This window comes from Neodiprion pinetum, chromosome 3, assembly GCF_021155775.2.
Source record: "Neodiprion pinetum isolate iyNeoPine1 chromosome 3, iyNeoPine1.2, whole genome shotgun sequence".
NCBI classification, from domain to species: Eukaryota; Metazoa; Arthropoda; class Insecta; order Hymenoptera; family Diprionidae; genus Neodiprion; species Neodiprion pinetum.
The window spans coordinates 37,501,234-37,524,919 of NC_060234.1; the positions used below are offsets into that span (position 1 = coordinate 37,501,234).

Consider the following 23,686-nt stretch of genomic DNA (forward strand, 5'->3'; position numbering starts at 1 on the left):
CTGATGAAAAATTAAGCTTAGGTTATATTTTAAGTAACGTGAAACCGAAATCTTGGTAGATTATACGATAATTATACCTTGCCTTAAACTGTAAAGCACTATCTGATTGCTGGTTGTTTTTTTTTTCACTAACATTTTTTTCCGCGCACATATACACACACATATACTGAATGTAGCAGGCATACAAAATAATATAGCACTCAGTTCTGTTTTAGGAAATACGTACTTTGCGTTTTGATACGTAAAAATTGTTATAAAAATCTTATGTGTATACAAATAGACCGAATCTGCGTTTACCAAAGTAATTGATTCGTCCGATAAACTAGCCGTCTCTGAATCAATGTCTACATGTGTACATACATACATTACCTAATTTTTACTGACTAATGTCGATTTTCTTTAAATATCCTCGAAAAATACAACTAGTTAGGTTATATTTAGTAAGTAAATTACAATTACGTGCACTTACAACTTATTCATACATGTATATATATATTCAGTGTTATTAATTGTTTGTTGTATAATAACAGTTGCGATAAGTATTCGTTGTATGTACAGCTTAGGGCATATAGTTAGAATGATTCAGACCCCTCCGATATCCCTAGTAATTTTACGACCCACGGTTTTCGATGAACACTGTTGACACTGCCGACCGCGCGCCTCAAGTCTTTTTCGAATAGAGAGTCGCAAAATTACTTGGGATATCGAAGAAATCAGAATCAATCTAAGTGTCTATACTTACAGTTGTTATTTAGACACCGCAGAATGAACACTAATTATCAATGCTTTTGCAAGTCACCAGTATATATATGTACGTCACGTTGAGTGTCGTCATTCAGTATGTTGATCTTCCACCATGCATACTTACAGAGGGTATACCATGGATAAACTTTCTTACATCCTATTGATTTTTTGTTCAAACTCACTCAATTATCATATTTCAAATATAGTTCTCAATGTTCATCGAAATGAATCGTTAATCGTGTAAAAGCTTACCATGCCCTTGAAAAATAAAATATAATTTGTGACAGGGTTGGTGGATGCTAAAATTTTCGACTCGTTTAATTAATTAAACAGAAGTAATGGGTATTTAAATTATCTTCAATGTTGGTACATTGTATGATAATGTGAAATAAAATTCTGAATCTATGCTCTAAATTAAAAGTCTTATAATTGTAAGACATTAACTGAAGCTGAAATATCCTAAAGAAATTGAATTTTTACCATCGTAATTGCTGGTTGATCTCGTACAATGATAATTAGTGCTCATATAATAGATAGCTGCTTTTCAATGCGACAGTGCAGTAAATAGCAATAAGCTTGTTATGATGTTGTTGCTTCCGTATTTCACTCGTGCATACTTGAAATAGCAGCATTTGGAGTACCGTGCAATTGTCACCGTCTGGTGGCAGGCCGGATAGTTTTATTGAATAGAGTATTCGCAATGGCAATGACTGGTGAAAAGAGCTTGAGCGGATAATCACTGCAACAATCAAAAAACATCGTACTAGGTAAACTAGCAAAACATAAAAACTTCGTCTCAACATAACTTCAGATGTGCAGTCTGGAATAGTTTATTGCTACGTTTACCCAGGTTTGAAAAAATATCATCAAACCAAGAGTAACAAACATCAATGAAGTAGTAACATTTGTATTATATTTACCAGACTCCAGTCACTGGATCTGCTTCATTTCCACTGATTATGAACAGTGGAAATAAAATGGAGAAGACGCACCCGCTAAAAACAATTATATCAAATGCATTTAAATGACGAAATTTGTAACATGAATAGATTTGATTCAAGATAAATCCAATAAACGTAAGAAAAACAAAAAGCCTTCAACAATTCTTCATGGACAGTCAATCGTACCTTATAACATATGAGTTTGGAAGCTGTGTCAAAACGGCTAGTGGAAGTCCAAATCCAATAAAATAAGGCCAATTTCCTTCAATGAAGGTCAGTCGCCTGTGCAGTTCCCAGCCCATGTTAAACCACTTGTACTCAAAGGCATACAAGGCGTAGAGGAGGCACATATGCACAAGAGCTAGAAGATCGCCTACAGGCGGAAGAGGCACTCGCGACACCAGCATTCCTTGCCCCAGGAAAAGTGCCTGAACCAAAACACTGAACAGCATGTCAGCCACCAGCTTACTTACACTTGATAACAAGTGGGGCCTGCCCTGCCTGTATCTGTACGCACTATCGGCTATATCCTGAAATGAAAGTAAAATCTGTCACTCATTTGCCAGTACATTTCAAACATTCGTTTATTGTGTCAACTTATTTTGAAAATCATCATTCTGCACCGAGATTTGTTTCATGAGTTAAATTTCAGCTTCAATCTAACCTTTCAATTAACCTCACAACAAGTGACTGAGAATGATATAGTTTGATAACAGAAATTGCAAAATGCATTACACATACCTGAAACCATAAGCTATTCACTATCCTACTGAGTAAAAAAAGTGGTAGCACCCATATAGTGCCAAATGTTAGGGAAAGAAAAGGCTTCATCCAAGACCAAATCATGATGCCCATTCCAGAAGAGTCACCGAACATAATAGTTAGTAGATATTTGAGGGACGGCAGCACTCCGCATTCAAAAATGAAAATACTGGCCCAAAAGACTCCGCCGTTAAGTGCGCAACACTGTATTGTTCTTTTGAGGACCTTTGATTCCCTGAAACAATGATCGTACGAATTAAAGTAAAACCTATAATTGTATCATCTCGAAACATATTATTTGCGATATTTACTGTGTTAGTAATCTGCTTTACAGAATTTTCAAGGTACTTTGGCTGATAAATTGAATTCAAGGTTCAAACAACGTGATTTTAATTCATTGACCAACGTACTGTTGGTGTTTTGGCTGCTTGCTCGATTCTCGTTTCTGTAGTCCGGAATCTCTCCTCAGTGGAGGATTTCTGAGTGCCCTCTCATTGATCTGTTTGTCCATGTAAAATAGAACCAGAGCACCTTTCAAACTGTCCATAAAACCTCGGCACATCGCTCGTACTATACCCTGTGAGAAAAAAATAATTATCCATGACAAAAAAAATGTGAGCTATGACAATGAATGTTATTTGTAAAATAGTAACCAAACTACTTTTCATTACAGCTTCAGTTGCAACTAACAGAGGAATTCGCATATTTTAAAAATTATTATTATTATTTACAGTCAACTTTCAAAAATCTAATTTAAAATAAATCCAGCCATTTCGGGTGATGGGTACATAATATCTTGGATCCCGCTTTACCATTTTAGCAAATCTTTTAACTGTAAACCGTAACATGAACAAGCAGGTAAATATTTTGCAAATTTCACGGGTATTTCTATTTGTTCAATATTTTGTAACTATGAAGAAGAGAAAGAAAACAACAAAACAAATTTTTGTCCTTTTCAGGATAATGCAATTCATGCCTCCAGACTTAAAATTCAATTTCGATTCATGCGTGCATTATAATGAATAGCAAATGCTTCAGCTGTATTTGGTGGAAATTTAAGCTGGGCAAAGAGTGACGAATAAACGGCTAATCAAAGTAAGGAAATAGAAGGTATAAAAATGTTTGACAACAAAGGAATGGGCTACATTCGTTGACTAAATGTGTGAGGAATGTGTAAAGGTAAAGGCAAGGAACAGAGGTTAGTAAAGAATTTTGGCCCGCTAATAAGAGGAAGGGAAATTACATAAAACATATGCGTAAAATATTCTTGCAATGAGGTAATTGTTAGATAGCTAGGTATTAATAGAAAACGATATAAGGTTAGTGTAGCGGTGAACGTGTAATTACGGATAAACGAAGTATCATTTTCCAATGAAAAATGCATGGATAAACGCGGGAAGATTATGTGTAATTACCGTCATGTTGTCCATGTCTCATCACACTGTTGTCCACCTTTAATAAAATAATAAATAACGCTAATATTTTTGATCACGTCTAGCCAGTAGACATTTTCGATACGACATCTGTGCGGGGAGATCGATAGTTCAAAGTACAACGGAACGATCATTTCATTTTGAACTCGACCTGAGTTGGTTAGTTTTACACGTGTGAAACAGGTTACAGTATTTTTTTATTTTTCGTTTCTTCCTGCAATTTAACGCTGAAATATAATGTTTCAAAAATTTATCGATGGTGGTGGTGGTGCCGAAATAGATAATTTAGAAAACAACGTGTTCGAATATTCCGCTTCCTATTAACCTTGTGACGCAGTGCGAGATAACGACATTTAAAGGAGTCGATACTGACATCGAGTATCGACTCGACGAAGAAGAGAAGCCGCCGTCAGCTGTGTTTGACAGGTGAAACAGGCAACATAACCTATTCGAGTCGAGTTCAGTCAATCTTTCACGTTTATCATGGTAATATACGGCGTGTATATTGTTTCCAAATCCGGGGGATTGATATTCAACCATGACCACAACGTTCCCAAAGTAGAAACTGAAAGGACGTTTACATATCCGTTGGATATTCAGTTAAATTATGAAAATAAAAAGATTGTTGTTGCCTTTGGTCAAAAGGATGGTATCAAAGGTGGGATTCTAATATTTATTATCTCCAAAGTCTCCATGTTTTCTCTTTGATTTTCGAATCATTTCGCACTTTCTCGATAATAATTTTATACTCTGAGCTCGCGCTGTTGCTGTGTTTTAAATTCTTGTAATGTTTACTAAAGTGAGAATTTTTATCACAATGCACCTGTTGAAGGCAAAGCTATATTCTTTCGTTACACATACCTATATTCTGCAGTGTACACGCAGTATTTATCGAATCAATTTAATTATCTTCTTGATTTCACAGAACATATTTGGTTTCTGTAATTTTACTAGTTATAACCTACCCAGTACGGAAAGCAAAGTCGATTTTACAGCGATCTGTATGAAGCGTGGTATGAGAATAAACTCAGTCGGTCAAGTGAAGAGTGTAGCCTGTTATTGAGTTATTGATAACGTTGTCGATTACAGGAAAAAATCACAGAAATTTTCCGCTATCAATAATCCATTGATCTGGCTAGTTTGTCTGTTTGATTTTATATACGGCTATCAAGGTGTAAATAAAATCAGCACTACAAGTACTGATTTATGTCAATAATGAAATGACCTGATATTGATTTAAATAATATTCAGTTGCTAAGAAAAACATAATGTTCACTAAACATTGATTTGCATTATCCGGCTGTCCTATTTCTTCTGAATATTTTTCACTAAATTTTATCCCTTACAATTGCAGTGGGTCACGTATTGACTTCGGTAAATAAAAATCCAGTGAACGGCCGGGAGTTGGATGATGGAAGAGACGTTTTGGACATGTTGTCCAATGCCGAGAATTTTCCTATACTGCTAAAATTTAGTAGATCAAAAATGACGACGAACGAGAAAATCTTCCTGGCCTCCATGTTCTACCCGTTGTTTGCCATTGCAAGTCAGCTCAGTCCGGAACCAAAGTGTTCTGGAATAGAAGTCTTGGAAGCTGACACCTTCCGTTTATACTGTTATCAAACGTTAACCGGAGTGAAATTCATGGTAGTAGCTGAACCCACTCAGGCTGGAATGGATATTTTGCTGAAACGAGTCTACGAACTTTACGCCGATTATGCACTCAAGAATCCATTCTATTCTCTAGAAATGCCGATAAGATGCGAACTCTTTGAAACACATCTTCAAACTTTATTAGAGACGGTAGAAAAATCAGGCATAAGTAACGTGTAAAATCATTATTGAAAAAATTTCTTAAAGATTTATCAATTAAGATATCAGGTGCAGTGAACATGATCCTGTTGAGCAATAGTATTCCTCAAACTTCAGGTTAATTTGGTACATGCAACACACCAAAGCGAATAAGCTAAGATCTGCCTTGGAGGTAAAGAAAAAAACAGAACAAACGTTTATCATTCATCCGACGTTATTGTACAGTAAAAAGTATTTATAATAAACTATATGTATAAATAAGATATAGTATCATATACAAATGGAATAAGCCCTTACTTGTAATAAATTGACGTATATTAATATGGTAACTTATAGAGATTTTACATCTCACTGATTTAATCAGAATTCCATAGAATGCAAGTTTGATATATTAAATACAAGTAAAATTATCTAGATTTAAAGGCTGCTGCACCGAGACTGTAACAATTCGTTAGAAGCCGAGTGTATCTCGCACACGTGTCGAGCCGTTAAACGGCGTCGAAACGATTTGCTGGAGTGCGATCCTCTGGAATTTATAAGCTTGAGAGAGAATGAAGATCGGTTCAGTGGCCAATGAGTATCGGCCGTTACCGGTTGCCCACTCATGGGCAAGGTATGCGGCAGCTATGCAGGTGAACGGAGAGATGCGACGCCGTTGAGACCATGCATATACACCGCGCAGACAACCAGGTCTAATTTTGGGGTCACTGACCCGAAATTCCAAAATATTCGGGACGATCGAAATCCACCCGATGCTCCCCGCATTCCATAGCGCGTACACCCCTGAAACGAGGTGAACCGCTCTGTGATTATTAATGTGAAAAGCGTCGATCAAAGGACGAATTTCAAATCAGTTCTGCGATTTTTAATTCCAGAAGTACCTGGTCCAGTCATAGAGTAATCACACATTCATGATCGTTCACACGTAACGGTGTAAAAAAGGTCCGAGATTCGCAGGGCTGTAAACGGATTACGAAATATGAGATATGAACCGCGACGAAAACGCTGCAGGTATAATAAACGGTGCAGGTATGTGAGACACATTATACATCGGAACCTGCGTTAGCTTCCTATATGCCTACCCACCACCTCTTCGCCTTTTATTTTATAGTCAGGATGCGAGCAGGTACGTGACGTCACTCAGCAGGCGCGCCGTTTTCTTCAACAGATTCCGAGGAATCTGTTCAGCTATTTGTTAGGTCCGTACCGTGGCACTCGCTTTAACCAGTCGCTGTAATTCGTACCGTTTCAGAACACTGGCTGGGCTTACGGGAATAGAGTCTTCAGGAGATCACTTAATTAAACGGGTCGTGTAAATGTGCGAAAAAAAAGAGGATACTCGTAACAAGCATCGGCGTCTTAAGAGGAATGTGAATTGCACGATCGAGGTCTAATTTAAACGCTCGTAACGGCCTGGTGGATGAAAAATTCCTTCGCGGTTTATAGGCCTCAAGGTCAAATTCGTACAAAATTTCGCCCGACTATTAACAGGAACAAATTACGCATGCGATTGTAGTATTTGCGAGGACACAGGATCTATGTCCGCATCACAATTTTTCTGGTTAATGATTACTAATATTATCGTTGCGGGGGTTGACTCATCGATTGATAATTATCGTTAGAACGGCGTGAGATATTGTAAGGACGACGAGTATCGTGCGGTGAGTCACTCGGCGCCTAAAAGATGATTCTCACGCTCTAACGGTTAGTTAATGTGTCGCCTCGGTTGCCTGACCGCAGGCGCCGCGTCACATTTATCCGCGGTTAGTCGCCCCCCCGCCCCCTCCAGCAATTTGTTCCACAAATCATTCCCTTAACGAGGATCACTCGACACGAAAATCTACATTCCTCGCAACTGGCTACTTTCGTTTATCTTGAGCTAATGACGTAACAACAACTAGACATACGAAAATAAAATATTTTTTCAGCGAACCCGATTAGTAAAAACAATTCTAATTTTATCGACACCGCAGCTTTACGCCGGTGTCGAATTGAAACCTATGCGACGATACTTGTTGTTCAGCGAGAGTTATTTCTAAGATAAAAAATAAAACGCGACGTTTTTGGGTACGACTACTCCATTCAACCGAAAACACGACCAGCTGTAATGTAACGTTTTTACGATTTGGCGCGGGCGTCCTTCCTGCTTTCCAGGAAGCCCGACAATTCGTTGGCACAGTTTTTAAGATTCTAGTTGGACGATCCATTCAATTGACATACGCTACGCGATCTCTTTGCCGCGTCATAAAATTTTCCTGTAACTCGACTCGTCAGCAGGGATCGTGGTTCAAAATTCATCGTCGCCTAGTAGCGTGGGGCAGTCTCGACGTAACGAAGGCCGCGTCGCGACGCCTGTCGCCCATATTTCATTAATTGTAAGATGACTAACTCTCCCACGAATACGACGAACGCAGACACTATCCGAGGCTTGCATTCAACATGGTTTTCGGACGACTGCTCGTCGCGTACGCACGAGTATCGGGCGATATCGTCCGCCCGTCGTTGCGGCGGGACGCAGCGGAAACCGGCCGCTACGTCGAAACGGTAAAACGTAAAACCACATCCGCCCCCGCCATACGCGTATACCCAAATCAATGGACCGGAAGGTAGGTGTTTATTTTTGTAACATTGCAGAAGCCAGTGATTAGCCGGGAGAAACTTTCGGCGTGTACATTATGCGGAGGAGTGCAGCCGGTCGGCACCGTGCGCAGCTTTTTTCTCTTCGGTCGACGTGATTCAGCGACGAACCTCGCCGCGCTCGCCCCTCCGGGCGCAGCTTCGCTGGTTCCCAGAATCCGCGGGCGATTCGCCTCCGCCAATAGGACGACGAGATTTCGGTCCATTCACGCCTGAGAACCATGCCACGGAACCGCCTGACGTCAGACCTGGGAAATACGCTGGGCCAAGTGGTGGCATAATGGTGCTGCTGCTGCTGTTGCTTGCGGAGCAAACTGCAGAGGAATTCTTAGAACTAATAGTCGCTTTATGCAGCCTCTGAATCGCGGCGCGAATATCTAGGCTTTAGGAGGAATCATTCGGTAATCCGCAAAACGGAATTTCGAGCACCAGTGGCGTAATATAGACTGCTGCAGCCGTCAAGGACACGGTTCGTAACTCGACGATATATCGCATCCCAAGTCGCACGATTTACGCAATATTTTGACAATTCTTGAATAGGATCTGCTGCTGTTATTTTCCCCCAACAAGTTCCAGGAATCCATTCGACGACCGACTGACTGCAATTCCTGTTTCACCTGCAGGCCGCCCGATGGAGCAGCTTGATATTCCGCGGCGAAAATACAAGGTAAACGACGGGTAAACGTTGGGCTTGCGGATTGTTCCAAAAAAATCGAGATCGAAACGGCCGTCTTGTCCGTAAGACGAAGGATCGATACCCCTCGATCTCTCCCGGGGAATTTGATTAATCGTGCGGTGTGGTACCGACACCGCAGTCGTAACTACCAAAAGTAACGAGATACTTACTAGTCTGTCGATTGCCGACGGCGCCGCAAGCGGGTCCAGCCGCGCCGAGAAGTCCGCTCACTCACGCGCTCTGAATAATCAAAACTCGATGTGAATCCCGGAAGGTGGATGATTCCGATTACCGAGAAATCCCGGCTACTATTGACGCGCGAAACCGGATGCGGCCTTTGAGGAGTCATCGATGTCCATGAATCAGCAACGCAGTCACTCAGACGAGCTGCATCGCGGCGCCCGCCGTCTTACCGAGACGCTCCGCGGGCCTCAAGACAGTCCCGAGTCGTCGACAGGTGAAGATGAACTCGTTGCAGAGGCGCGGACAAGTCCGAGCCGAGTGTCCTGGTCCCTCGACGACATCGAGGAACACCTCACGGGGAAAAGCGGAGCATCGGTAGCACGCGGTTCGAGGGAAGAGCCCTTCGATCAGGGGAGGATAAACTGCAATCCGCGGCGAAATCCCCGCAGATCGATCAGGGCCAAGCCATTGTCTTACATCGAATACACGGAGCTCGATGAGTCGTCGTCGACGCGGGTTTTTGGAGAGAAACCGTTGACGGATGCTTCCGGTGAGGAAGGTGGTGATTCAGAGGGAAGATCGGAGATTGGTGGTGCCGGAGAATCGCGGTCCTCGGTGAGTCAGGAATCGAATAAAAACGTACGCGCTCTAGTTGGGACCAGGAACTGCGGACAAGTTTGCAGGCATGGAGAGATGTGCGAGGCAGACTTGGAGCTCCGCCGGGAGTTGGAGCTCCTCGACACGGAATCAAGGGAAGGCGTCGAGGAATCCTGGGCTTTCATCTTCCACGGCAAGTCTCGAGAGTCGTCGGCTCCTGCGAGGATTACCGGAACTGGAGGAAGTCCGTCACGCTCCGGGGAAGGGACCTTCTTCAGGAATAACCCCAGGATTACCGAACCTGCCGCTGCTTTTCCGACCAAGGAGCGTCGCGATGTCGAGTGTGGATCTAGTGCCAGTGCGTCGCAACGTGTGGCAGGGCAGTCCTGCATCCGACCTGGAAAACACGCGGCTCCGGAGAACAGCGACGGACCCCGAGATCCTTTCCCTGCTGGGGCCGCCCAGCTATCGCAGTCCGGAGAACGTGGAACGGCTGACGATGAAGATCCACTCGAGGACTCTTCGCGTCTATCGAAAGGCCTTCTGCCGGGATCTTTGCAAACGTCGGAGTTCCGCGAAGGCTTCTGCAGAGATATGCAGCGTGCGGGAGACGGAAGTGCCGTTAGAAAAGGAGGCGGATGTAAGGTGAAACCGGAAAAACCGAAGAAACCCCCGGACGCTGAACAGACCGATGAACTGGTCCTGGTGCCTTTCGGTGAGTAACGTTTGTTTGTTTGTTTGCTTGTTCTGCGGTATTCGTTTAGTTGCAAACTAGCGACGCATGCTCGACTCGAGAGCTGAACATCTTACACTGTGTGGATGTTGTTCGAAGCTAATCGACGACCATAATAGCAATAATAAACAACGAAGGTCAAGGTGACAGGAATGACGGAGTGGAATTATTATGACGTGTCTCGAAGTTTGCGTATGCAATTCAGTTCCAGTCGTAGATTGTTTCTGGGAAATAGCCTACGCGTTACTCTTATTATATTTTCACGGATCGGCGTCGTCCGACGGACGTGCGTCGATTGTGCTATTGGCAAGTAACTACAAGTGTCGTTTGTGTTGAACGCCGCGCGATGAGTTACGACGTAAACGTAACTGCTGATGGAGTGCAGTATAAAAATAATAAGGACTTTGCGGTACTAAAGTATAATTACGTAACGAGGCATCGTCGTGGCTTAACAGTGCTCATTGTTATACGGTATTTACAGCAACGGTGACTGATTAAATCTGAATCATAATACACACATCATTGTCAGACGTGAGAAGCATAAATAAAAAAAGTTCAATCCTAAGTGCAAACATGTTTTTGGAGGTGACTTGGCAGAGTGAAACGGGGTTTTAGGGAATAGCTGTTATTTATTCCGTGAATCTGTCCCAAAAATTGATGGTGCTGTCACGCGTAATTTGCATATTGCACAATTGAAGCAGATCAAGTGGGAAGGTCTTACCAAGAATTGAGGAATACGTGAATTCTTACGACGTTCATTCTGTGCCTTCAGTCGATAATTTACTCCAGCCAACTTGATCATTTGACTTTGTTTTTTTCGGGTCTCGTTTGATCGGATCGTACTAGGAACTGGGGGCCACCTAACACTCACGATTATTTTTCCGTTTTTTCAAGTCGCTATCCACTCTAAACGGTGTTTATTAATCGCCCGGTTTCTCTGAACACAGTAAATCGATCGTGATCATTAAATTCCTCTGAACCGTATTTCAAATAGTTTCAAAAATCCCGCGGTTACAATTAGTCGAAACGATAAAATTACGCGATGCAACACAACGATGACCTGCAATTGATATACGTATCCAATCTTAAATATTCCTAACAAACCATGTTTTAAATACTACGAGACAATTCTTATTTTATCTCTCTCTCTCTCTCTCTCTCTCTCTCTCTCTCTCTCTCTCTCTCTCTCTCTCGGTTACTATCATAAAGCAATCAACGCTCGTACATTATCGTTTTAATTGCTGACTACAGACCCTTCGGAATGGAACGAAAGCCACGTGGCTTCATGGGTGGCCTGGTGTACGCGGACATTCTCTATGAAATCGGCACCATCTACCACGGATTTGCCACCAACAGGAAAGGAGCTGTTGGACCTGACAGCGGAGCGTTGGAAAAGCTTACCTGGAGGAAATATTCTGGCAGTTCACCTGGCACACCGTCGTTTCCAAGCGACAGGAGTATCTAGCCCAATCCTCCAGGAAATGAACAAGCTTCCTTGCAACGAAATCGGTGAGTTATTCAAATTGGGTGATAAATTTGCGATGCACTCTTCCGTGCTTTTTTAATGTTCTCCGTAGCTTGAACGTATGCCAACGCTTCACGGACGCATGATTCACAAAAAAAGAACACGATTGCATCACTTGCGTGCATGCAGCCTTCCATTTGGTCATGATGTATGTAGTATTTGCAACTCTCTCCGCCAACGGGTGTTGTGCAAGTTCATGCTTGTACGGAACATATTCTCCGAAGTACAGGTCAATGTAATGGAAAGCGAATTCTCGCGTCTATCGTTCAATCCGGATTCCACTTCAGGTCAAAAAGTGGTTGAATTTCGAAGAAACTAAAAAACATATGCACATGAAGTTATCTTATTTTTACTCCCGCGGTATCAAATGTTAAACGTGTTATCGCGTAGCCAGATTATCCAAAATCGATGCAATCTTTATTCACGACCCTCTCTTTGAAAGATCAATGAATTAATAGCCGCTTCAGGGAACGCGGATTCCTTTTGAAAGGGGTGGCTGGCTCGTAGGTAGAAATTCGGTTGAAACAGAGTCTATAAATCTCGAATCCTAGATCTTAGATCCAAATGGGCGGGTCTTTTCACACTCGTAACTCTTTCCCATAAAAAGCACCAGCCGTACGTGGAACGAAGTCCCAGCTGCGCCGCGTTTCACAATTTTATTAGAGAATTATTCATACAGCCTGAAAGAAATGTGTGAAAATTTTTTGAAAGCACTATAGTCAAAGCATATTATAGCTTCGTTCAAAATCTAAAAAAAGAAAATGTCGCGATTGAATAAGCAAGGACGTAATTTATCCTTATCGGTCAATTCGCGCCATAAATCTTATGGAGTCCGAGCTGCACGGCCAGCACGGGGGTTAATACGGGTCTCCCGTTTCTCCCAGTCTGGAATTACCGGAAACGACTAACCGCTCCCAAGGGCGGCGAGACCTTTCATCTTATCTCTAACGAGGGAGCGATCTATCAGCGATAAGGCCAGTCCGAAAAGTAAATATCGGGCTGATAATAGCCTCTTTCAGCTACCGGTCAGTGCAACTATCCCCTCCTCCTATCAACCTCTGGCATTTATACCACTGTAACTTATCAAGCTGGACTTCCAGAGGCTTGCGGGTAAATCGATTTTGGATCGCCCATTATCGCCTCGGAACGGAATGAGAGCTTAACGTTTACCGACTGTCAGAATAATAGATTTTTCAATTCTCATTACTATGTTTTTACGTAACGGTTGTTTCTCACGTTTTTAGAAGGGTTCGGTTATTGAGGCTGCGACTTCAGTCACGCTTTGGATTTTTATCTCCAAACATCATTGGTTTTAGGTTCACAATTTCCATCAGAATTTGTTCTTCTCCTCTTCATCATCTTCGCATGAATCGTGACGTGAACGTTCTGCGGAAATCTCTGTTCACTTATTTACCTCGCTATAGAAATCTTGCGGACTGATTCAGGTGACGGATGAAAAAGTGCAGAGATGAGTCGAATATGATGGTTTCAAGTTAAGCTGGAAGAACGCTGCAAAGTGCTTTAAAAGTATTCAAAATCATCGAAATCCTACGGTATGCCTTTTTCAAGCGGTGATTCAAACTGGATGTTTACTGGTTTAATTATTCAAGGACACCATGAACATAGAAATTGCGCAAAATGCGTGCAATAAACTGTGCAAAAACGTATCAACACCAGGAATAAAATTCTCTCATATTCCTCGCCCCTTCAATTAGTCAATACAGCGTCTCCTTGACGAAATAGAAAGGAACCGCGTATAACAAATGTACTTGGAGCGCATGAATCAGAATGTGTCAAGTCCTTGGGGAAGGCGTTTTGCCGGGTGCAGTCATCCGCGTCGCAGGAGTCCTTGCGGTAACCGCGAAGGACGAATAAGTGTGAGCGAAGGACAGTCGTAGGTCGGACTCTCGTAAGCCTGCTGAAGGCGATGGGAAGTGTTTTGTGGGCGATAGGTCGAGTCGAGGATTTCAGCTCTGGCGTCGCGGCGCATGGCTCGAATCCCCGGGATTAGAGGATCAAGTGTCGCAAACTCCGCCCGGTCACGTTCGCGTTCTCGGCGAGGCGCAACCTCCTCGGGAGGAAAGGGCCCAGGAGGAGAAGGCCCCTCTGCACCCCCGACGAACAAGTAATCCGCAATTCAACGCCTAGCAGTTACAGCTAGACGCGTGCTGTGTCGGGAATTCCACGTAAACTCAACCACCATTGATCATCGATCGATAATTATCATTTTCGATTCGCTTCAATCCTTTTTATACCGCACAGCAGGTTCGATTTCGATCTTTCAGGATCTGCCTTTTTTCAACGTCTTGACCAGAGTTGCGAATTTCCAACCCTTCTGTCGACTTTCAAAAAAAGAAAGTAAAATTCGAAAGTCAATTTCACACATGGTCACGTTTGGCGCGGAGATTTCAGTGGTGGAATGATTAGAAAACATGACGACGTTTCTCCATCTCAAAATTAACTCTTACGATATAGCTGTGTAGCCGAAAAGGGCAATTTGTCATCCCTGTCAAAGAAAATCAAATGAAAATATATAACTCGGCAATAAGCTCTCACTGGAAAAGTATTCGAGATATACGTCACCGATTTTCTTAATTCCATGATATGTCGTAATACGTCATAAACCATTCGACAGGAATTTTTTACCTCGTAATTCGGCCATTGAAGGGATGAGAAGAACCCCCGATTTGACCTTGAAAAAATAACCGATGCGACTTGTAGAGGCAAACACACCGCGCATATTATCGTTTCTTAATAGTGAAAAGTGTTTATTTGTGACTATCAAAAAAGATTTCTTTAGTATCAAGAGATATTAAAAAATCTATTTTTGCGAGTAAACTTTAGGGGTGATTTCTAACCCTTGAACTGTCGATCGAGCAAGTACAAAAAATAAGCGTCTAATGTTTTCGATGTACTGTAACGTATTATAAAATGAGGAAATCCAATGATAAACTTTCACCAGTGAAGGAATATCGAATTCACATGAAATGCCCTGTATAAATCCAAGAAGCGAAGCTTTCCTTGGTTTCCTCAAATCCACCCCCGCCTCCCGAGGCACGCATAGGTGTCTCCAGACGTGGCGGATACACACGTCCGTGTACGTGGACTGGGTAGGTATTCGAGAACATTCGCCACCCCTTCGCTCGACGATATAACACCCCCCACATTATACTTTTAGATAGCAGTGGCTATTTCGTTCGGCATGAAGCGGCCAACCCTCACGAAGCTCAAGGGATTTCCCCTCCGTGTAATTTCAAATTAATTAATTTACCGCCATTAAACGTCCTACTGCAGTATTGAGATCGGAAAATCGACCATCGAATACCTTCGGATTAGCCTGCAGTGCAAGAGAAAGCGTTGACTTTTTTATCTAGACGCATCGTCGTGTCGATTAATTGATTTTTTACATTTAAATTAAATATTTTAATTAGCTTATCTTACGTTGATGCAATCGCGAGCAATCGCAGAATCAGGTTTTCATTGTGTAAAAGGCGTTGACGTTATATCGTGATTATTGTATACTTCTCACCTTCTCAACTATTGTCATTTTTTTGATCCTCGTCGAAAAATATAGTTATGGAGACGAAATAATCATGAGTCTTGTTGCTGCAACGAGAAAATTTGTATGTTGTGTTAATATATTTTTCAATTTTTTATTTACGTATAATAACTCGTAATATATTTTACTGTAACTATTTCAATAATGTGATGTCGATACAACAATAAATCGATTTTAAGGCCTTGTTCGGCAGGAAAAATATGTTGAATTAAAAGAACAGATTTAATATTTTAGTAAACAGAAAATTTAATATTATCAACTATTAATAACACTATAAAATATTTACCCGCGCAACATATTTCCTTTTAATTCCACCAATATTTATACCATTCTTGCGACGATATGCAGGCCACTTTGCTAGAATTCAAGTACAAAAAATGAAATTTTTCCAAGTAATAGCTCTGCAGGGGTAAAGTATATTTTTACAAGAAACCGAATGTCCTCTCGCAGAATAATTTTTTTTTTTTATATTTGACGGGGATAGAGTTGAGAAGCTCACGAGGGATAACCTGTTTCAACGTGTAACACAAAAGTGGTGAAAAAATATCGATTCTCGAGTACCTGGTCTACAACTTCGAAAGCTTGACACCGGGCACAATGTATCGAAGCAGGAAAATTCAAAGTTTCGACCTTAGCTCCCTGATAAAGGGCCGCCCCGGTACTGCAGTATAGCGGCTCTTGACACGGTAAGCCCTCCCCGAGATATATAGACGTTTAAATAATGTTGTACTCGGTGGCGCCCTTTGCCGTTTATTAAATGAATCAGTGTTATCGCGGTAAGAGTCTCCTCATGAATAAACCATCAAGAGTGTTTAGAGAAGGGGACGCCCGGCGGGGGTTGAGGGGGGGTTGCCGGGGGCGAAACACCCCCGGAGGAGGCTTCGCGGGTTGATAGGTGGTGGGTTTTGGCGGGAGGACGACCGGGCGGTTCCAGGGTGGAGGTAAGCTCGCCACGGGGTGCTGCTATATTGTTTTCTTGATGAGCTTGAAACATCCCCCTTGGATCATAGAAGATATAGATGCTCCGTGCAGTTTGCGCCCATTCGATTGTTCTGTATTGTATTAAACATATCTATAAGCCATATCCCTGTGTAAGGTACGTATGCCGGTAAGATTTTACCATCGACCGTAGGATAAATTCCTTGAGCTTTCGAAACAGGGAAACCGAACAGTTTTCTCTGTCTCTTAATTTGAATGAGATGAAATCGGAGAACCGATTCCATGGCACCGATTTAAAATCAATAATCCACTCGTCTCGATCCTTGCAGATGAAAATTTGTGTCACCACTCGTTTAAGTGTCCATCGCTTATCGTTGGTGGGTATTAACGATTTGGTACCTCGCGATGTTTGGTTTACAAGATGACGGTGAGGTGGTTATGAGCGGGGGATTAGACGAAGAGCATTCGCACCCCCGCTGGAACAGGTTACATGTAAGAAGAAAATTTCATTACACATCCGGTGGCGAAGCCGGCTCTCCTAATCACAAACGATATCAGAAAATCCCAAAATTTAGCTCTTCTCCTTGTGCACATAATATATTGCTTTTTATGCAGTGCATGATTTGCACTTGAGACATAAAATTCTCTTTTACAAAATTTTCACCAAATTTTTTCCTGATTTACGATCAATAATCTCGCAGTGTAACAGTCATGAATTTAGTTACGAATTAGCCACCTTTAATGACCCATCAATTTTTACCGAAACTGCAAAATATTTATTGATACTTCGATTTTTTGCTAAGTACGTAAGGGATGCATTTTAGGTGGCCCCCTTCCCAGGTTTCGGTAAAATATGGAATAATTTCTTGGATTTCCGACTTCCGGATCTGTCCTCCGCGTAGGGGGTGGAAAGCTCCTCATCGCGCCTCGTCGCCAACTCGGATGGCGAAGCGGGGGCGTCAGGGGTTGAAACCAGAGAGGGCAAAGGTCGCTCAGTTTCTCGTTGTCCACCAGCTGGTGAGCTTTATTTTATTTACCATCAACTGCCGGGTCTTTATCTCGGAGTAAAGTTGCGGCTTCATCTACACCGACAGGCATTTATTGCTCAACCAATTAATAAACAATATTTCGTTACGATTGTGGAAAAGAAAATGGATGAATATGATTTTATGGTGAAATGTGAAGCTAGAAGCTAACCGTTCATTTGAAAGCCAATTAAGTTATTAAAAGCTCGTAGCTCGTCGTTGGTTACATCAAAGTGTTTTTTTTTTTTCTTAAACAACCTGGAGTATATAAACAATGTAAAATATGAACAAAATCTCACTTCTCCAGTATTCTGCGAATTTTTGTTTCTGATTTTCACATGTGGACTCCGATACTGTCATGATATGGCGTATTTAGCTCAAGTCGCGTCGAGGTCACGCTGAATCGGTACCAAATAACATCCTTTTTGCTGGGTTACGTTAATTCGTATTCGTTTTTCTTAGCCAAATAATCGAAGATTTATGTGTCTGCGGTTCTTTGCAATCTGGTATTCTCAAGCTGGGCCGTCGTCAACCCAACTTTTAAGTGCTACTCAAAGGTCAATCTTTCCGGGGATTTAAGATTATTTGCCTCTTTGTACGTAGCGCGATATGTGCTAGTCTCACAAACGGATAATTCTTACCCTTATTGTTAGTCACTTTCTTTACGACCAAGCTTTTAAACGGACATTCCAAGTAATAACAACCTTTCCGCAAGGTTCAACGTCGGCGTCAACCAATAAAACAAGTACCTTGAAACATGTAGAAACCTTTTACTTTCCTGACTAAAATACCGATTAAACCCTGCATTTGATACTATATGTAATTAAAATTGGAAAGAAACATGATAGAATTCTCCAGACCTCATTTATAGGTTACATATGTGAAATGACGATTGTATTAGATTGTTGTTAATAAAAATATATATCAGCGCGGGTGTGGACGCGATGTACGATAGCTTATATTCAAATTGTGCGAGAATTGGTGCAAAGGAAGAAAATGCGCGGTGAAATGCGAAGTAAATCAAACAAAATGCTGAAACTGACGATGGTACTAAGTTACAAAATAATCAGTGAAACAGTGCGTGGTTCCGGAGTTCTAAACCGATGTACCCCATGCCTCTGTTGAACCGGAGTAATGTGGAGGTTACAAACGCACCCGCTGCACATTCAGCAGGACTCCAGACTTCATCCATCCACAGCTGCCATTTTCTACAATGGTACTTTGCATGATAATGTATATAAAAAGCCATTCTGTAAGTCAAGCGAACAAAAGATCGACGATGCGGTTATTATTTGTCGTTTGAAAATTCTGGCTGAGAATATTATTGTCAGCAAGTTTGCAGTTCACTCGCAATCATTGGTAATAGCTAATTATAACCGCACGAACACCACCATCTAAATCCTATTCTCTTGCATGATTCAGCGCCAAACATTTGATTGGATTTAATTCTTCGTTTCGTTCATCGGTTTCAAGTCTTTGTTTGCCGTGAAGTCATCATTTTCAAATAGTATTTATCGTATAACATTGTCGAAAATATCAATTGTAGCGATCATTTACACTCACGGATCGTACAGTGTTCAAAAATAATTATTATCCAGCTTCTTATAAGCTGTTTGTTTTTTTTTTTTTTTATAAATTTATAATGTTACCGGACATCGATGCATGCATCAGGGTGTCTGTCTTGAAGGGTGTGATTTCCCCCTTCGCCATGGTAATGACAGGCTTATAAGTCGCGTGGATATACCCCGAATATCCCGGCAGAGGCTCAACCCATAATTAAGTACATGGGTGGTTAGTTTAAGCGACAAATCACTGATCTAATAATACACACCCACGCGTATTATGGCAAGCACTTAGATTCGTGCTAATAGCTCTGTTTCAAGTTTAATCGTCTATGTATACTTAACATTGTATACAAAGATTGCGAAGTAGATATTTTTTGCTTTATAGATCATCCTCTTGCTATAATAAATTTCACGACGCTGCAAGCGTATCGACTTTTCTGCGGTATCCAGACTGAATTTCTCGATGAAATAATTCGATGATAATCTGCAATATAATTCAAAATTGCAGTATGTGCATTATGCGTTGAAGCTAATTTTCTATCAATGAAGCTTCGAAAACAGTAAATCTGCGTATTGAAATCTTGAATTAAAAGTTTGAAGAGTTGAATATTTTCGATTACAAATCTGGCCCAGATCCCAAAACTACATCTCCTGTAGAATAATCCCAAGTTTTTTACCTTACTTATGGTACATGTAATTATTTACAACGGCTATTTTTCTAAGTAACTGCACCATATTCCGGCTAGCGCGTTTATTTGACGAATATCATTCTTTTCAAGAAAACTACTGGCCAATTTCCGATGCTAAATATATGATCCTGACAGATTTCAGGAAGTTTAGAAATACCGCAATGAAACTTGTCCAATCACACGAATTACACAGATGTAAGTATAATGTGTATAAGCTATATCATGACAACAGCTTGAATAAGCGTAATTTGAAGATTGTTGAATCTGCGACCGCAATCGGCAAGGTCTTCCAAAATCCTATTACTAATCGGCGATTAAGTTACGCGGCTTGATCGCGGCCATTCGCGTTTGTACCGCATGGCGGTCGTCTCGATCCGGTAGACTGCAAAAGTCCCACCCAGGTATAAGGTATCTCCTAGAAAAGCAAACCACGGACTTAATTGCCAGTTCTTAGTATCGCCGTCTCGCTTGTGTATCTATAATAGTATAAAATCTATCGAGGCCGACACGTCCTGTTATTTCATTCCCGACAGCTATTTTTTTACTCAACCTTTCATATATCTATACGTATGAGTATCTGGTTTCTCTCCCGCCGTACCAGCTCCAGCTTTATACCTTCTCTTCGGTCCCGCTTTTCCCGCCTCCTTAACGTTTACCGTCATTTTTATACATCTGTTTGGCTCTTCGACACAACCATACGGCCGCATCACGCCTACGCCTGTTACGCCTCTGCCACCATTTTGGTGAACATGGATATGCTTTTAAGACACTTCGGGATTATAATAATTAACACATAACGAAGGAATTGGAAATTCGCTACAGTTATTCTACTGCGTTGATAAAAAATTTTGTTGTCGGTCTTACTTTTTGCATAATATTCAATACTTTCGACAACTTATACCGAATTTTGTAATTTTCAAACATATCCTTCGGCTTCGTCAATAAAAGCGGTCTCTTAGGCAGTTTTGAAAAATTTTGAAACGTTTTTCCATCAATTGAACCACCGGAACAAGGTATTAAGTATATACGTAGAGATCATGAGTATAAAGTGTGTCGGATTTACAGATTACTCTTTGGAGAAATCAATTGATCTGATTATAGATATTACAGTTTACGTCTATTCGACACCCTCTTTTTCCCATGGCACGATCGAGCCAATATCATTTCTTCATTTATACACGACGGGTTATTCATAACATTACGATAACTCTCTGTGCTTACGCAATGAGCTATATAAAAGTACGATCTAAAACAGTAATCCAGCAATCCTCAATTCTCTATCTTTGGACTGAAATACCCATATAATTTCGCGCTTACTCTTTCTCTCTCTCTCTCTCTCTATTATTGCCTCTGTTTAGTTTCCAAAAATGTAAAAAACTCGCCGCATTATATTTTTATCATTATTTCACTCCTTCGTACATATTTTCCTTTGCTCATTGTCCGCATAGCGGCGAAACTCATGGCGCCAGGCGCAGGTGCCGAGGTGAGCTATATGTATACGCAGACTTCCTATACACGTATAAAGCAGAAGGCAGATATAGCCGCCCCTCGAGTGACTCTCGGCATAAATTTCCTCTCTCTCCACATTTTCAGAACGGATCAGCCTCCTGCAGAGAACTTGTTCGCTGATTGGCTCAGGAAGCGGTGGCCCCGGATCGGTCGGGGGAGGTCAGGTCCAGCTGTGGCAGTTCCTCCTAGAGCTACTCTCCGATTCGTCGAACGCCTCCTGCATTGCGTGGGAGGGCTCAAACGGAGAGTTCAAGCTCACCGACCCGGACGAGGTGGCGCGGAGATGGGGCGAACGCAAGAGCAAACCCAACATGAACTACGACAAACTTTCGAGAGCCCTCAGGTGCGTAATATTGGTATCGATCCGAAAGTGTCCAAGAGTACCCTGCGTCAGATTTTTAATCAGAGGAACTTTAATTACTGAAATCTGAGGAAACACATCGAAGCGAATCACTTCGAATGACTGGAGAAATCCCGCTGCAAGTGTTATTTGGAATAATGGTAACGATCGTTGTAAGTCTTGCGGTAAACCCACAAATCGTTTCGATCAATTAACGCTTCGTCGATTTCCGTCTTGTCGTGCACTTTGATTGATAATTGTGATTTCCGGTGATTTTCAGTGATTTTTCAGCGTTCTGTAAGGTGTTTTTCCTGAAATTCTATCTAATACGAAAATCACCGAAAGTTGTCAGATACAACGCTTATAGACTTCATTCTAAATCAATGTTAACGAATCGAAGCCATTCGTTTGATTTAGAAGTAAAAGGGCCTCTTGTACTGTACTAGACACCTCGAACGAATCTACCTCACAGGTGTTCATACGTGTATCTTGCAGTCTTTATCAATCGATACCTTACATAGAGGACTTATACTGGTTTCGAATCAATCATTTTATTCATGCTTCAAGTAAAATCGAACATTTGATCTCACATATTGTACGAAACTGTTGTATTCAATCAGAATTAGAAGAATTTGTATGTTAAATTGCTGAAAAACTTTTGCTATAATACTAAACACTGTCAAAAACTAATTTAATTTTAGATTCTTGACTGAATTACATGACGATTATAAACGTGACGTAAGTTGTTACAGGAGATGCATCCATTATCATTGAATATTTAAACCGTTATATAACGCAGTTCTATATTTTCTGTGCAGGTATTACTACGACAAGAACATAATGACGAAAGTCCACGGCAAAAGATACGCCTATAAATTTGACTACCATGGGTTAATGGCGGCATGTCAGGCCCAAGCAGGTGTGACGGTGGACCAGCCGCATCCCCATCATATTTACCCATCGGGCCCACCGCCTCCACCACCACCGCCCCCGCCGCCTCCACACTATTGTTGGCCCTACAACGCGCGCTACAGTCCGACGATTTAAAAGTCAACCAAAACCACTAACCTTCGATGACTCAGGATCCCGATGCAGTTCCTTGGATTCCTTAATCTCGCAAGGACGTAAGGGAAATACTTGAAAATTACCATAAAAAAAAAAAAAAACATTCTGTGTAGATAAATCTTGAAATTTATAGAACAGTCGCAATAGTATATATGATAACTGTTGTTAATTGTTGTAATAACATTGTATAATTTATAATAAAAACAATAAATGTCCTTATTCCCGAATTTACCTATATTCTACATCGACTTCAGAATGATTCCTGTAGTGTGCCTCGTTCGAAGAAAAGAAGACATAATATTCCTCGAGTTTGTGTCTAATCCACTGGCAGAAGAAAATAAAAATTATTTGAAGGTCGCTAAATTTTACGGTTGATATATAATCCACTGAACGATGTGTTGATACAATCGCAAAATTACTCGAATTTTTTTTGCATAAGGAATCAAAATATTTTAGCTATTTTCACCGAAAAAAGTTCAATACAGCAATTGAAAATATTCCGTTAGAAAGATGAAATCAGATTTACACAGTAAATTCGTTTTGTAAGGTTTGTAAAGTAATTTTTTAACTGTGTTAATTTCAAAAATTATCGCTTAACCGTTTTTTTTTTATGCTACGTGAATCGGAAGCAGCTTGAAACTATTTCAAGAAATCTGCGTTGTTACTGGTAAGCTCATTAAAAAAACTCTTCATCTGCTGCGATGACTGGTTAAAAAAATACAACTGCAGGAAAACGAAGATATCTTGTCGTATTTTCTCAGCGGTTCATCCTAAAATTTTCTGCCTCTGTTTCTACCAATAGACTGGAATAAGTGTGCGGTGAAATGTAAAAAACATTTATAATACGTATCTAAAATATGTTCAGTTCAAGTCAACTTAAGCGCAAATAACAGTGTGCCAAGATGTGCGCAGAACTACATCATATCTTGTATATTAAATTGAACCAAATAGT

General features: G+C 41.2%; 3 protein-coding genes across 3 annotated transcripts; 2 read left to right on the forward strand and 1 right to left on the reverse strand.

Annotated features, from left to right (window-relative positions):
- Positions 1-48: 48 nt before the first annotated feature.
- Positions 49-4,006, reverse strand: tank (EI24 domain-containing protein tank). The gene is made up of 6 exons (XM_046615265.2): positions 3,863-4,006; positions 2,858-3,024; positions 2,427-2,682; positions 1,872-2,215; positions 1,665-1,739; positions 49-1,483 (listed from the first exon to the last, which is right to left on the reverse strand). Exons 1-6 carry the CDS (start codon positions 3,875-3,877, stop codon positions 1,396-1,398), a joined length of 945 nt encoding a protein of 314 aa, XP_046471221.1. The 5' UTR covers positions 3,878-4,006; the 3' UTR covers positions 49-1,395.
- Positions 4,007-4,260: 254 nt separating this feature from the next.
- On the forward strand, positions 4,261-6,025 carry Trs23 (trafficking protein particle complex subunit 4-like protein Trs23). The gene is made up of 2 exons (XM_046615266.2): positions 4,261-4,538; positions 5,235-6,025. Exons 1-2 carry the CDS (start codon positions 4,364-4,366, stop codon positions 5,711-5,713), a joined length of 654 nt encoding a protein of 217 aa, XP_046471222.1. The 5' UTR covers positions 4,261-4,363; the 3' UTR covers positions 5,714-6,025.
- Positions 6,026-8,549: 2,524 nt separating this feature from the next.
- Positions 8,550-22,885, forward strand: LOC124213704 (uncharacterized). The gene is made up of 5 exons (XM_046615261.2): positions 8,550-8,798; positions 8,953-10,500; positions 11,770-12,027; positions 21,414-21,672; positions 22,488-22,885. Exons 2-5 carry the CDS (start codon positions 9,357-9,359, stop codon positions 22,714-22,716), a joined length of 1,890 nt encoding a protein of 629 aa, XP_046471217.1. The 5' UTR covers positions 8,550-8,798; positions 8,953-9,356; the 3' UTR covers positions 22,717-22,885.
- The last annotated feature ends 801 nt before the right edge of the window (positions 22,886-23,686 follow it).